The sequence below is a fragment of the Miscanthus floridulus genome, chromosome 7 (assembly GCF_019320115.1).
Source record: "Miscanthus floridulus cultivar M001 chromosome 7, ASM1932011v1, whole genome shotgun sequence".
Taxonomy (NCBI): domain Eukaryota; kingdom Viridiplantae; phylum Streptophyta; class Magnoliopsida; order Poales; family Poaceae; genus Miscanthus; species Miscanthus floridulus.
The window spans coordinates 21,663,067-21,679,794 of NC_089586.1; the positions used below are offsets into that span (position 1 = coordinate 21,663,067).

The 16,728-nt window shown below is 43.2% G+C and overlaps 1 protein-coding gene across 1 annotated transcript; it reads left to right on the forward strand.

The window, feature by feature from the left end:
• Positions 1–5,642: 5,642 nt before the first annotated feature.
• Positions 5,643–8,527, forward strand: LOC136462794 (pumilio homolog 1-like). The gene is made up of 6 exons (XM_066461844.1): positions 5,643–5,835; positions 6,630–6,916; positions 6,999–7,100; positions 7,272–7,340; positions 7,789–7,928; positions 8,028–8,527. The coding sequence occupies exons 2-5, from the start codon at positions 6,728–6,730 to the stop codon at positions 7,879–7,881; spliced, it is 453 nt and encodes a 150-aa protein (XP_066317941.1). The 5' UTR covers positions 5,643–5,835; positions 6,630–6,727; the 3' UTR covers positions 7,882–7,928; positions 8,028–8,527.
• The last annotated feature ends 8,201 nt before the right edge of the window (positions 8,528–16,728 follow it).

Sequence of the window (16,728 nt, forward strand, 5' to 3'; positions counted from 1 at the left end):
CTGAAGAGAAGGAAGAAGGAACTGATGCATATAAAAAAGACATGTCTAGATTCTATGACAAACTTAAAATGAATCAAGAAGCAAGGAGAAACCCAGAGAAACCGTACTTCTTCGTAGCTCCGGATATTTTAAGAAAAAAGGTGACTTCTTATCAGCAACAACAGCGGGAATCTCGTAAGCCGTCCAAATCAACGTTATCAGACTATGACCGCACTCTCACCAAGTCAATTGAGGCGGCACAGAAAAAGAAGCGGGCAGGGAAAGGAGTTGCCCAACTCGGACAACAAGCGCACCAATCAATCCCCCCGCTAGTTGTTGGTAATGAATATGGTTCGAATTTAGGATTAATGCATCAGGCAAACATACCTCCGGATGTCGATTTGGACCACCTTGGTGAATTTCTTGATGAGACTGGTCTCAACCTTTACCAGATGTTTGGTGATGGAAACATTGAGAGTGCGGCGGAGGTTGATATTTGGAAGAAAAAATTTGTACTAGGCCAGAGTCTATACAACCCTCAAGCCTTATCTGATCTGGGGACGCAAATGTACCTGCTAAACAAGTGGTACATGCAGGCGTCTACCAGTGGAGACTTCTGCGTTTGTGTCAGAATTAGAGACGAACATTGGTTCCGTGGCGATGATGTTATGTATGTTGACTTTGCATAATTTCATCAACTATGCCACCTGACCTCTCTGGACAAAGTTATCATTAGCTGCTATTGCCTGTAAGTAATAATTCTTTCGATCTATTATTAAACTCATCATATGTGTGTATATGCATATAAATTATCCTAACAAGTACTATATATATGCAGATTTACAATGACAGAGCTCAGAAAGGAAGGCTGCAATGAAATTGGTTTTGTTGATCCCCATATAGTATTCAAAGACCCAATTACTCCAATGACTAATTGGAAGTCTGAGTCAGAGAGTAACATCATGAACTTCTTAGTGAACCAACGCCACAAGAAGGATATACTCTTTCCCTATAACTTCAAGTGAGTGTTAATCATGTCGATCATAGCCTTAATGGCTCATATGTTGATTCTAGTTAATTAATGAGTGTTATGCGTTATATCCTATAAACACATGCAGCAATCACTGGATATTGATGGACATCGATCTGGTGAAAAGTCACTTGATAATCTATGACTCGATGAGAAAACCACAACAAGACTACCAAGATATGATAGATATTATCCAGAGGTAATTTCGGGATCTCTAGCAACTATATATACACACAAACATGATGATTAACTATATCTGATGACGTGGCAAATTTTTTATTGGGCAGTGTTTGGAAAACCTTTATTGAGAAGCAACACATGGAAAAATACAAAGCGCCACTGAATGTAATCCCTTTGAAAGTAAGTCCCCTGAATCGCATCATCTTTATTAATTAAACATATAGCTTTCACCGGATCACCAGATTGGATGACAAATCTTTTTCTCGTAAAGTGGTGTCTGAGGCAGAAACAGGGGAACAACTACTGTGGTTACTATGTTTGCAAGTTTATCAAGGTGCTCTCCCAAAGAACTCCTACAGAGAGACTCAAAGTACGTTAAAAATACACTATATATTCATTTAATTATTATTATTGATTGTGTTACTATGTCTTTATATATATATATATGTACATATATTAATTTATTTTCCTTTAATTCAAACCTGTAGACTCGATGGTTGGAGGAAAAGGTCATACGGCAAGACCAAATCAAAGCAATTCAAGAGTCTATAGCCGGATTTTTTAATGAGCAAGTCATCGATTCCAAGGGCGAGTTCTACTTCGACTCAACACTGCCATTGAAGCCAAGCTAGAGGATGAGAGGAAACTTGTTATGTCACAACAACTATAATGCAATCTTTTGTAATATATGCACATGAAATAATATAATGTAAAATACACATATGCATGCATGCATGTAAATATATATATGATGCATGCATGCATATATATATATATTTCTATGCTTGAATTGTGTGATTTAATATGTTCATTGTGCTTGAACCGAAACATACTATATGCGCGTATAAATGTATAATTAGCATCGTACAATACGACTTCGAAAACCTATTTTGAAAAGAAAACAAAAAATGAAAAGAAAAGAAAAAAGAAAAAATCCTTTAGTCCCGGTTCGTATTACCAACCGGGACTAAAGGTGCCGGTCATCGTGGCATGTCAGGAGGCACCTTTAGTCCCGGTTGGTGTTACCCACCGGGACTAAAGGTCCTCCTTTAGTCCCGGTTCCTGACCCGGGACTAAAGGACCCCCCTTTAGTCCCGGATGCTTGCTCCCGGGTGGGGAACCAGGACTAGAGGGGGTTCCCCACCGGGAGTAAAGCTCGGTTCTCTACCAGTGTGATTCTGACTACATGCGAAGTATTAAATAACTTACAGACGACTCCCTGTCTGTGGGTTGTACGACCTGTCCTTTCAGTTGTCTATACGTTGGATTCGAGGCTTTTGGAGACGACCCCTCGTCTGTGGGTTATACATGCCTTAAGAAGTTTAACTTCCCGCCAAAAAACCTTCGCGACAGTGCATTTTGTAAGAATATGTCTTATGGACTCCATATCAGCTCTGCATAGGTCGTAGAAAGTAGTTGGTTCAATATACCGCCGATTAAGGATTTCCTTTGCTGGGAGAATATCTTGCATGTATAGATGAATCTAGATTTGTAAAGTTGGGAACTAATTTAGATCTCAAGTTTAGATGGCTAACATTGTTTTTGAACTTCCAGCCACGTGGGAGCTAACAAAACATGACTACATATATACGATATTTCTTTTTTGGGTATTCATGTGCACCAACACAAAAAAATTCGTTTTGGGGTATTCCTTTCCTGTCACATTGTTTTTAAAAGAGATGGCAGGAGAGGAAAAAGAGTTTACACCTGCTATGGAAAAAACAAAGAAAAGCGGGGACATTTTTCTAGCTAGGGCACACACAACCCCACGCCCCAAAATACATGCGAGATATCAAAGGGCTACCCCACAGTGGCCAAAGCTCTCTTTCTCATGTCAATGTCCCTATCACATTGTTTCCCCTTCTACTTACTCCCATGCTCCTATGATAATTTTGACGGGCACAAAATGCATGACAATTGTGGGTAGTACCGCATAGACTCACTGGCAATAATGGAAAACATTTGTGGACCACTAGTAATTATAAGAAATTGCTCATGTTAGGCATAATAATGTGGTAATATCTTGCCTATACAAATTCACTTAAGGCATGTTTTGATCCCTTGAATTGAAACCAATATCTAGAAAGTGCTTCTTATTTCATTATTAGGTTACTTTCCAATTCCTATCAATTCCTGGGAACCAAATAGGGCCTTATACTTTAATATAATGGGACACTTAATTCATGCAAGCTCACTTACTTCATTTGTTGAGCCTAGTTCACTAGCCCAAAAGGATTAACATGTCAGTATAGTTTAGTTATAGCATGATATATGCAACAAATCAAAATGCTAACAACTTAAGGGCGGCAAGGTGGAAATTAGTAGCAAATCAAGTGTCAATAGAATGTATGATAGGGGATCATGCATATGCCTATGTGGTCAGCAAATTAAGAGATGGAACATGCATCACAAATTTCATATTGCATAGGTTTCAGATGACATAGAGAAGATATATATGGTTATAGAAGTCATGCGTTCACTTTAAGCTTTACATTCTTGCGCTTATTTGGATGGAGAGGGTGTTGGTCATCCACCTTTTGATTAGGCCCAAGGGTCAAGATGATACAAATGTCACTGCTACACAAAAACTTTTAGAAGGTGTTTGCCTTTGGCGCTCGAAGGCGGGCGGGCTGGTTTCCGCCTCCGTTAATTGGTGGCCGACAGCCGGCCCAGCAACTGCCTCGGTTAATAAGACAACAACCTCGGTTAATCCATGATTAACTGAGATGATTGCCTTAAGAAAACCACCTCTGTTAATGGATTAACCGAGGCAGACACTGTAAGCCAACCGCCTCGGTTAATGCACGATTAACCGAGACAGTGGCCTTAAGATATCCGCCTCAGTTAATGATTGCAACAAAAAAAATAATTCATAACTTTTTCATATGAACTCGGATATGAAGACAAACTTATTTATATCAAAATTGTAGCTCTCGACAAGATATACAGCTTTGTAGTTGAAAAGTTTTTAAATTGAAACAATCTAGGGTCCCAAAATATTGTTGTAAGTGCATAGATTTTGAAATTTGAAATTTAAAATTATCAAACGATCTCGGATGTTGGCATGGTCTATACAAAAGTTATAGTTCTCAAAAGAATCTATAACTTTTTGTAGTTGAAAAGTTTTAAATTTAAAAATATTTAGAGTCCTAAATATGTGTTCTAAGGTTATATATTTTAAAATTTAAAATTTTGAATTTCTAAACTTAAATGTTCACAAAGTTAATACCAAAGATCTAGTGGCCGACCTGATCTACATGTTTAATATTGATAAGTTTTTGATTTAAAGTTACCTAGAGTCTCAAATATGTGTTTGAAATTCACATGTTCTGAGACTCAATTTTTTGATTTTTTTAAAACTATCTCTGATGGAGATATATCCTATACCAAAGTTGTAGTACTTCACAAGATTTAAAACTTTGTAGTTAAAAGTTTTTCCATTTGAGTTCATTATTAGTTAAAATACATAATATAAGATTACAAAATATTGATATAAAAAGATAGCATATTATATATAGACATGAATGAGCGTGTAGTGCAGTGGTAGAGACATTGTAGTGTTACGCGCTAGGTTGTTGGTTTGATTCTCCATAGTCACAAGTTTTTTTGGTTTTCTAGACAACATTAATGGAAGCGGGTATTTTAGGACGCCCGCCTTGGTTAATGGTATTAACGGCAAAGCAACCGCCTCTGTTAGTCGATTAACCGAGGCGGGCAAAGCAACCACCTCCGTTAATCCACGATTAAACATGACCTTTGGACGGAGGCGGTTGCAAATGCCTGCCTCCGTTAATAAAAAATGCCTACCTCAGAAAAGATTTGTGTAGTAGTGTTGGGTTGGAAAATGGATAAAGCCTTTGCAATGTGGGAACCTTGACTAAGTGCTCCCTTCCCTAGAGAATTGTCCTGAAGAATATCGCTAGGAGGGTACCCTTAAAAATATGAGAAGACAAGGAGCACTAATCTTCTAATCTTCTAGACCAAGGGAGGAACCCATCTCGGTGACACTTATATATGACCTTTTGCTCATATCTCCAAGGTATTAAATGCAACATGAGCAGCTAGCAAAATGACCCTTTTTTTTAAAGAAAGACCGGCTCCACAGTATAATCAACCCTAGCCTAAAATTCGCTCCCATGGTAGTCAAACTCAGGACCCGAGCAGTGCTACTAGAGCCATGTAACCAATTGAGGTCCTATAGCGTTCGGCCTGGTTGTTCTAAAGGCTAAAAGTTAGTTTGTGTTGAAGTTGTGTTAGTATAGGCTAGGCCCAACCAATAGAATCACAAGCCTAATTATCGGCATTATAAACTTTTATCGGCCCAATACTATCTATTGGATGCACCAACCTAGGGTTTCATTTCTCTATATAAACCGGCCCCATTTTCCATCCATGAATCGCCCCTCCTGTTCCTCTGCCGCCACTGCCATCCCCCTACCTACCCCCACCCTAATACCACTCTCCTCCTCCTAGCTTGTGCCACCATCGCTTTTGGCTGATTTATTGTTGCATCCTTATTACCATAGTTGCTACTCCCCCTTCCTCTTTGCCTTGCTATCACATCTCCACCAGATCTGTTGTTTGGGCTACAACTAAGGTGCATCCCTTGTTAGATTAACATCGCAATCTATTAAGACCAACAAAAGGTAAACTACTATCTCGTGCATATTGACAGCTAATTAATGCGCTAGGGACCCCACTAGCCATCAAGGATAAAATTCTAGGTTGATGCACCCATAAAGTTTTCCTACCTCGATGGATCTAAGATCTAACCAGGTGGTGGAGAGGTAAATCTATAGAACCAATGCCCATTAGTGATCCAAGATTTGGGTCCGGTATACCCCTATGGATTTCCTACTATGGGGATTAGGTTTATTCAGGAAGTAGAGGAGGTAACCCTGAATCCAGTAGCCGCCAACAATTAAAGATCTAGATCCAGTATTTTTTTTCCTACTATGAGCTAGGTGGTGAAGGAGGTAAACCTAACCCTAATACGATCCAAGATGTGGGCCTAGTATACTAAGGTTTCTGGATATTAGATATATCCAAGTGATGGAGGTAATCCATTTTGCCTTTGTAAAAAAAAAACTTAATCATTTTTTGTAATAGGTAACCTTACATAATATAGTGCATTGTATTTTGTATTGCACACTACAATTCTTTTATTGAATAAATAGGGATTACCTTTGTTCTATTATTATGGAAAAGTGTAGATCTAGTGTTAGAAATTTTGCATTGAGAAGTTTGCCTTCGACTCAATACTAGAGATATATATGATGCATTCTGCAGTGTGCATTCAGTAGGTAGAGTGGTAGCTTGTGCACGGTATGGCATGAATTTGCATGCTTGTATGCATTGTTTTCTACAAACTATTCGGTTGTACTTGCTACTACTACTTCTGGTATAAAAAATTTGAGCCATTGTTGTTTCAATCTCACAGGTAGATCCAAGCGGTGATACATTTTGTCTCCAAACCATCCTCAAGAGACATTCACAAATTTACCAAGAGCCATCACTGGGAGATATGTAGAATATAACATGGACCATGTGCTTCCTAAAGGCATCCAAGCCTGTTCATCACAGGCAGTGGATCCCAATGGAGGTCCCTTTGTACAGCCAACTATTAAGGTGGCAACAACAGAAGAGGCTGTTATTGACTATGAGGAAATCATGCCTTGTGATTGTCCGCTAGCTGTTGATTCCTTTGGAAATCATGCAGTCCAGAAGGTTAAGTTTCTCCACCACAATCTAGTATATATATTGACCTTGAACTCCTGGTAGCAATTAACCTATCATTTCTTTCCATCAGATTATTTGCCATGGCCCATGGTCCTACAAAAGGAAACTCATTAGCAATCTAATGGGTCATGTGCTAGGCCTTCGTTTTTATGCTGACCAGTTGATCCAGAAGGTAAACCGAAACATTGTCCCATTATTTAATAGCAACTCAGATTCAGAAATGTTTTAGATGGCCTAACCTTTGTTGTTTTTATTGTTCATATATTAGATATCTCTATGATTCCAATCCTTTATATCCTGTGGTGGGCTCCACTTTTCCCTAAAGGTTTGCTTTTTTTTGTAGGAGCATCCACAGTCCAAAATCTCCAGAAAAATCAGCAAATCCTCGGATCAAGCAGTACAGAACCGGAGAGTGAGACTTCTTTTGTTTTTGGCCTTTCTAGCAAGTGAACTGAAACTTGTTTCTCACTCCTCTGAATGTTTATTTATGTCAAATGAATGAGTCTCCTTCATATGTTGCATGGGTAGGAAATTAAAGGTTGAAGGCTCTGTTACATACACCTCTAAGGCTCTGAGGTTTCCTAGTGTTTTACCTAAGTACTTACTTCCAAGTCGGCGTTGACTATTTTGGAACTTGGTTATAATTCAAGTTCATGCTGCATCGTAAATAATCTGAGCAACGCCTCTTACTCAAACAAATAGAACTAATACCTAAAATTTGGATCAACTTCTGTAATACAAACAATCTGAAAATTGTAGGGTGTGTTTGCTTGTTGTGATTGAAATTATTGGTCAGTTAACATGGCTTTTATTGAACAACTAACCCGTCAGATACTCATGATGATGGCTTTGTTCTACAGGAGGAGTTTCTCAAAGAATGTGCAGGGGAATTTAGTTTCTCTGAGAAAGATGCACAACAGCACAAGTATTTTCTCGAAAATTTCTTAACATAGTTGATTCACTAAAGCAGAGTAACAATCTTGGATGCATAGTCACCAAGGTTTGTTTGTGCCTCTAAATCTAATTTGTGGTAGTAAGAACTAATATTTGATTTTCTAAAAAGGTTCTAGCTAGCTTAATTGTACTGTTCCATGTGCAGGAAATTTTATTGAATAATACATAGTGCATTTGATTTTGGTGCTCGTAAGCTTGGGAATATTCTTCAAGTGTTTGCCTGTGATATTGTCAATGAAGTGAATCAGTTCTTTGGGAACACATTAAAGAGAAATCATACTGGTTCAAACAGATGTTTTAGTGAGCTCATCTTATTATATTGCTTTTCAATGGGCTTGAATGGGGGAAGAGTTAACAATGGCAGTTCATGCTACTACTACTGATTTAGTAAGTGTGAGGAATAATGGTGACTTGCATGAAGCTTCACCAATAGCTAATGAAACATGTACCTTGCCATCTGGGAGGTGCTGATTGACATAACACGAACCTCCTGTAGATGATCCAAATCGAAGCTGGTTGTTCTAGTGAAACATGTACCTTACCATCTGAGAGATGTTAGATATAACACAAACATGTTGCTGCAGATGATCCAAATCCAAGCTGGCCGTTGGGCCGGATGGCTAACACCGTCATGTGATCATCAATACTTGCTTATTAGAGTGACCAACATGTATAACTAGAATTCATGTATGCATCCATTCATGCATCAGCATGCTTGTATTATTACTTTGGTTAGTGAAATTTCTAGTTAATGAGGCAAGCTTGTATTGTTTACTTTTGCTTAGTGAAATTTCTACTTAACAATAACAATTGGAAGTACCCTGCCACTGGTACAGCACGTAGTCATCAGGTCTTAAGAGTGCACAGGCCCCGTTCGGCTTGCTGAAACTTGGCTGAAACTGGCTGAAAACACTGTTCTGGCTGAATTGTTGTGAGAGAAAAACACTGTTCCGGCTGAAAAAAAAAAGCCGAACAAGCCGGCTTCTAGGTAAGCCGAACGGGGCCACGTGTACTTTGTGCATGAAATAATTGTCTAGAAACCGATAAACAAGTCACAATTTCAAAAGAAAGATTACAGTGGCTTGTTTAGAATTAGAAATAGATAAACAAGTCACAATTTCACAAAAAAAAGTGCAGTGCGTGGCTAGTAAGGGCTCGACTAATGCCATCCTGGATTGCAGACCCTGTGATGTGATTTATAACGTCGTCATCCGCAGCTTGTCGGTTGTCCTTTTAATTGTTGGGCAAGTTTTTGTTCCTTCTATGGGACAGAATAAAGTGTATTAGTTGCTTTGAGCATGTGTGAAAGCTTAGAAAACAAATAAATGAATGTCTTTGCAAACTGTTAAAGACTGCTTGTATGTTTCCATTCAAGGTTGTTTGCTTTGGGAATATAACATATTTTATTTCTAGCCTAGAACATATTCACCAATTAGAATTTCAAGTTCTGTTGCTGAACTGTATCACCCATCAGTTAGTTCAGTATAATCAAGCAATGTCATCTAATTTATCATCAGCTCATCATATACATGTGGGTTAATTTGTACATCTATCAGCCAGACAGAGAGTTATCCAAAAAAACAGACAGAGCGTGGGAATATGCAACGGACTTGGTGGTTCCGCGTCAAGCTGACCGTTAATAACCTCCCAGTGAAATCCTGGAACGAAGACACGATCGGGAGGCCGTATCGTATCGTGGATTATTTACTGCTGGCTGATTTGGTGTGAGAGAAAAACACTGTTCCTGGCTGGAAATTTACGATCGTTTACGAGCAAGCGAACAGGCTCCGCCACGGATGGCAGCACGTGGAGGATGAACTGCTCCTCCATCGTAGTCCCAAATCCCCTAAGACGATTGCCCAAACATGTGTTGGGGCAAAACCTTTGTCTCAGTTATCTCCAACTCCGGCATCCATCAGCGAGCACATCACCAATTGTGGTTGTGCTACCTTCGTCAAATAGTGCAGCAGTTTTTATAGATGGCTCCAAGCTCCTGGCAAAAAACATTTGTAATTAGTTAGGTAAACAAAAAGAATCTACGAAGGAAAATACAGGGTCAACTAAATATTAACACTGACCATTTTTTTTTTGAAATATCAGGCAGATTGTCAATATCCAGCATGAAATTGAGAGAAAGAATCCCATTTCTTTCTGTTAGGTTTAGACCCACGTCGGTAAGTCCTCACTTATCAGGCTAATATTTTGGGTTGAGTTAAGTCCAAGGCCTTGGTATGTCGTGGGCTCCGATGGACCTAGGCCTGAGGCGGTGCCAGCTCATGGGTATAGCGCAAACACTTTCCAGAATGCAAATGCCTTCTGTTGCAATGGTCAAATTCAGTTGGTAAAAAAAAGCTCTTTCCACGACGACAAAGATTGTCAATCTTTGGATAGGTCGAACCATGTGCCTGTTTAGTTCCCAAAATTTTGCAAAATTTTTCAAGATTCTCCGTCACATCGAATCTTTGGACGCATGTATGAAGCATTAAATATAAATAAAAAATAAAACTAATTACACAGTTTAGACAAAATTCACGAGACGAATCTTTTAAGCCTAATTAGACTATGATTGGACACTAATTGTCAAATAACAACGAAAGTGCTACAGTACCATTTCCCAAAAAAAATCGCCAACTAAACAAGGCCCATGTAGTATCAACAGTCGGTCCTGGAGTACTTCTTGGTCGTGGTCAATTGCCACCCTCGAGGTCTCCACACGTGCCCCAAGCCTTAGACACCTCCCTCGCCGGTGGCCACCCCCGACTCTTTATATGATTCAATTATTATATTCTTTAAAGCACATAAATTTTTGGATCGGTGTAATCACAAATTCATAAATTTAATGTGGAGCACTTTTTATTGCTTCACCTACCTCTGACCATGACATCTTCCTTCATAGTTTGGGGGGTAGGGAGGCGGGGAAATCCCGATGCGCCGTCCGAACGGAGCGCGCGGGAACCTCGGTGCCACACTGTTTCTCTTCCTCGCGCTCCCTCCTCGCGTTCGCAGCCCATGACGTGGCCCACAGGAAGCCCATCAACACGCTGCCCTCGTCTCCATCTCCGGCGCCCACACCCAAGCTCCCCGGCGCCGCCCTCGTCTCCATCTCTGGCAGCTCTCTCCCTCTCTCGTCTACAACTCCGGTGGGCTTAGAAGGAAGGGGGGAGGCAGGGAAGACAGGCGGTGGGGATGGTGGCCGGGCCAGGTCTAGGGTGGGGGCGTCGAGGTCGCCGGCGAGCATGGCCATGGCGGCGGCGACAGCGGGAGTGGGGGGGGGGGCGGGGAGGGGAAGAAGGGGGGCGCCACGGGCACGCTAGGGCTCGCTGGAGCTCCGGCGTGCTAGGGCGCGCCCGCGGTGGGGGCGAGGGCGAGGGCAAGAAGAGAAACAGTACCTGGGCGAGGCCGAGGCGAGAACATAAATAGTCATCGACGCGCGGCTTCCGTCCGAACACTCGGACCCTAGCATGCCCCGTGAGGGGCGGGGCGCGGGCACGTGTGTCTGTCGCCGCGGCCGGTCCTCGTCGCTCCTGGGCGCGTGAGGGGATGGCCTTCGTAGATCGAGTATCAAATACTAGCTCTGTTCGGCTGCTTTAAAAGCCGCTTGTACTGATTTGTACGACTAATTTATTAGGAGAGAAAATACCAGGCTTATAATGACAGCCCCGGACACTCCCCTAGTATAGTAGTAAAAAGCAGCAGCTTTTATTTTTTTTAGGGATCCAGCTCCCTTATGTACATACTATATGATGGAAAGCGGAGCGGATGGTACACAGGCGAACGTCGTACAGCAGCAGGTAGTAGTAGTAGGTTGATACACGTACAATACTATGCGGCAGGACGTACATATATACGTACACGATACAAGCAGCGCATGCAGTAGCCAGCAGTTAATTGATGCCGTGATTGTAGGTGATGTCCAGTCCCGGAAGCCAATCGTTGGCGCCTATGAAGTTGTCGGCGCTAAAGTTCTCTGCCACAGCAGCGAGTTGTATCAAGTTCGCCCCGTCCCTCCCACCCAGCGAGACCGCCAACGCCGTCGCAAGCCCCGCGCCGGCGAGCCACCAACCAGCAGCAAGCTCTCTCCTTCCAGACCCAGATCCGAACTCCCCTCGCCCTGATCTATCGATCCATGGAGTTTGTGGACAGGTTCCGCCGCTCCCTCACGTTCCCGTGGCTCCGGAGCCCCGCGCCGTCCCCACGGCGGCCGGGCCAGGATCCGCCGCCGCAGCCGCCCCTACGCCTCCCACACCCCGAGCAGCTGTCACCGCGCACCTCGCCCACAGCGAGGAGGTCGAGCCCAAGACGGTGGAGCAGCTGATGGAGGACGAGTCGCTGGTCCTCGTTGAGGACGTTGTGGAAGGCGGGGACGAGGATGAAGACGAGGACGACGTCGCGGCTCCAACGATGGCGTCGCCGGCGCCGCGGACACCAGATCCCGCCGTCGCGGCCACCTCCCTCTGCGTGGACGCCGGAGTCAAGGTGGGCGCCCCCAGGATGCGCGCGGTCATCCCCGGCGTCGCTGCCACGGGCTCCTCCTCCCCATCGGCAACCCCCTTCTTTTTTCTGAGGGCCGCTCGGCAGGAAGCCCTAAGGGTCCTCGTTGGTCTGAGGACGTCTACGGCTACTGCAGCTACTACTCCAGCAACGGCAATAAACAACTGATTAATTATAATATTAAAAGTTATTACATAATTCAGATCATGGTAGGGGGCAATACATTCTAAGAGCCTATTTGGCAGGGCTCTGGCAGGGGCTTTAACTAGGGATGAAAACGGATCAGATACGGACGGATATCATCAATATTATATTTGTTTTTATATTTCTGTCCAGATTCGGATTCGAATACGGATAGTGTCAACTATGTCGGATAGCATACGATTGGATATCGACATCATAAATATGCGATTTGAGTATTCAGATATGGATACGGTATCGGATGTTGGATATCCGGACTCGGATACGGACAGATCTCAACCCCTCTAAACGGATTCGGTTTCTAATACGGTCGGAAAATATCCGTACCGTTTTCATCCCTGGCTTTAGCTCTGGCTTTTGCGGGAGCTGTGTCAAACGTCTGTTTTGGAAAGGGCTCTGCATAGGGAGCCGGTTAAGAGCCGGAGTCATTTTTTGCCTACGCAGGAGAAGCCTAAAAAATGAGCTTCGCGCGGCTCCTTGCTGTGGGTTCACGTCGTCTAGTGCGAAGGAGCCTTTTGCCAAACGTTTTCCAGAACGACTTCAGCTCCTCCAGAAGAGCTGCTCCTTCAGAGGAACCAGAGCCGGAGCCATTTTCAGAGAAACCAGAGCCCTACCAAACAGGTCCTAAAGTGGTATACCCACATCATAGCAATGCTCAAAGAAAAAACGAAATAAAGTGGCCCTATTCACTTGTTATAATTCGTATTTTTTAGCTTATTTTTTTAGCTGAAACAGTGTTTTTCTCTCACAACAAATCAGCCAAAACAATATTTTAACTTGTTTTCTCAGTAAAGCAAACGGGCCCACTGCCCAGGACCGTCGTTGCCTTGGTGGTGGTGGTGCATGCATGCAGTTCTTGTACTGCAAAGTGCAAACCCCAAAGATTCACCGGCACTATCGTAGCAAGTTAAAGTTGGATTGAACTAGCAAATGAAATTCATCATCAGAATTATTAATTTGTGTCACACTGCACCGGGGACGATCATGAATTAGGGCTGAAAACGGATCTGGATGAATATCACTGATATTATATTTGTTTTCATATTTCTATCCAAATTCGCATACGAATATAGATAGTGTCAACCATGTCGGATAGGATACGATTGAATATCGACGTTATAAATATACGATTTGAGTATTGGAATACGGATACGGTATCGGATGTTGAATATCCGGACTTAGATACGGACAGATATAAATCTCTCTAAGTGGATTCAGTCTCGAATACGATCGGAAAATATCCGGACTATTTTCACCCTAACCATGATCATTTTTGCACTTATATTCCGTCTGGCTTTGCTAGAATTTTGTTAAATGCAATATACACAAAGTAGCCGTGGATATGGCGACGCGTTCCAAGATGGAATATCATCACCTGTCAACTGTCATTTGACATTTGAAGGACAGGCGCGCCTGATTGTCATGCCGATGCCAGTTATACCTAGCTAACAGCCTGTTCGGGGGACGTATCGTATCGTGAATTATTTACTGCTGCCTGATTTGATATGAGAGAAAAATACTGTTCCCGGCTGAAAATTTACGATCATTTACGAGTAACCGAACATGTCGGCACCGAAAGCCTCAGGGGTGTTGGGTTCCCGGCCAGACTTCGCCACGTCTTGAATGTGCCAGCCACGCGAAACAGGCTATTGTTTGGTTCCCACGTCAGTTGAGGCGGCCACGCAACGTTACAGTTCATTTCTGTGATAGTTTACGCCACAAGTGCGGCGAGCTTTTCCCTCGCCACAAAACTATGGCGGCGCCACAGCCTGGCTGGCTACCAACGGCAGCGAACCAAACAGCCCGTGTCTATAACTCTAGATGGTGGCATGGTGCTGTTTCTTTGGATATGTATTTTACTTTTTTTATATTAATTAAATTATTCTAGTGTTTATTCAGTCAAAGTAGCATATGTTTATTTTTAAAAATATTTTTTCTCGATCACGCAAAAATTTTGCGCGTTTTTGACCTGTTCGGCTAACAGAATTTTGGATGAAACAGGCTGAAAAACACAGTTCTAGCTGAATTGTTGTGAGAGAAAAACACTGTTCCGGCTAAAAAAAGAAACCGAAGAAGCCAAATATGGGGTAAGCCGAACGGTGCCTTTGTATTATAAGAGAGAAAACTTTGGTTACAACACGCCTGTGGGGGTATAACCCCAGGTACCCACGACAATAGACATGGGCCGCACCACCAGGGGAGGTCTAGCCCATAAGATCATGGCCTACGGTGCTCGGCTCTGGTCGGCGTGAACCGCAAGGCAATCAGAATAATCTTGAAAATAAATAAGGATCTGTTCGGATATGATACATATTGTATTCCTTGTAAATACTTACCGTATAGCCGAATAGATCTAGATATAACCGACTTGTAACCCTGCCCTCCAGACTATATAAGGCGGGCAGGGACCCTCCCATCGAAATCATCTTATATTCAATACAATCAACCAAAGACACAGGACATAGGGTATTACGTCGATCAGACGGCATGAACCTGTCTAAATCTTGTGTATTGTCACCAACTCGCTTCTGGTCTCGCTCACCTCTATAATAAATCTACCATCACGGAATACCCCTCGCTGGACTGCCGAGCATCTTTTGTCGATAGTTAGCGCGCCAGGTATGGGTGTGCGCTTGATCCAATGGCGACTCAGATGGACTTCAAATCAGCAACGCGTTCTCGGCTACAGCCTCGGGCACCCAATCGCTCGTACAGGCTACCGCCGGAGAGGGGCACGTACGCCAATCGTGATCAGGATCCCCGCCTCACGAGTTGAACCCAGTGGCACCTACATGGGAATCTGCTCCTGTGAGTTTGGTTTCGAGCTGCGGCCAACAACCACGACACCGGGATCCTGTACACCATGATGGCTGACTTCAACTACCTGTCAAGAAGACCGGACGCGGGGTTTAATCTACAAAACCATGCATGCAAGCCAATTTGCACGTATACATCACTACCCCAGATATGGACATCACTGTCGGTTCAAAAACCCCTTTCACTGCTAGATTTTGAACCGACAGTGGCATACTAGCAGTGATGGGGGGTTGACATCACTGTCGGTTCTTAAAAACTGACACTGATCTATAGCCAACAGTGTTGGTTCCTGGGTCCACCCGGTAGTGTCCAGTTAAATAACACTGCTGGTTTGTAGTCTCAACCGATAGTGAAGGTTGCATCAAGAGTGTTGGTTCTTGGCTCAAGCCAGCAGTGTTGAGCAAGACTACACTGTTGATTCATGGCTCAAACCGGCAGTGTTGTCGTAACCATCACTGTTGGTTTATGGCTCAAGCCGGCAGTGTTGATGAAAGCTCTAGTTTGGTTTTAGTGAATTGATAAAACCCTAAGCGCTAACCTAGTTTATCAAGTGATCATGAGATAGGTAGCACATTCCAAGTGGTGAAGCAAATGAAGATCATAACATGATGATGGTGATGCCATGGTGATGATCAAGTGCTTGGAATTGAAAAGAAGAAAGAGAAAAGCAAAAGGCTCAAGGCAAAGGTATAAATGGTAAGAGCCATTTTATTTTGGTGATCGAGACACTCAGTGAGTGTGATCACATTTAGGATCGATAGCCATACTATTAAGAGGAGTGAAACTCGTATCGAAATGCGGTTGTCAAAGTGCCACTAGATACTCTAACTCATTGCATATGCATTTAGGATCTAGTGGAGTGCTAACACCCTCGAAAATATTTGTGAAAATATGCTAACACATGTGCACAAGGTGATACACTTGGTGGTTGGCATATTTGAGCAAGGGTTAAGATACTTTACCGGCGAAGTATCCGCCCGTAGAGTGCAGACAGTCTGATGGTACCACTGGCACCCTAGATAGAAAAGACGGAGGTCACTGTAAGTGACCAGACGCTGGTCTCGGAAGGACCGGCGCATTCGGTCAGTAGAAGCAGCGAAGACGCTCGCATCGGTCTTTGACTGGACGCTGGGTCACTTAGTGACCGGACGCTGGAGGGCTGCGTCCGGTCTTGCTGATGTGGTAGCACACAGAGGAGTCGCCATGTGATCGGACGCTGGGTGTGTCCGATCGAGCTTGACCGGACGCGTCCGGTCATGAAAAGTCGTCTCTAGATGCTTACTAGAAACGACCGGACGCTGGGGTTCTGCGTCCAGTCACTTCGAGCTGCTGCGTCC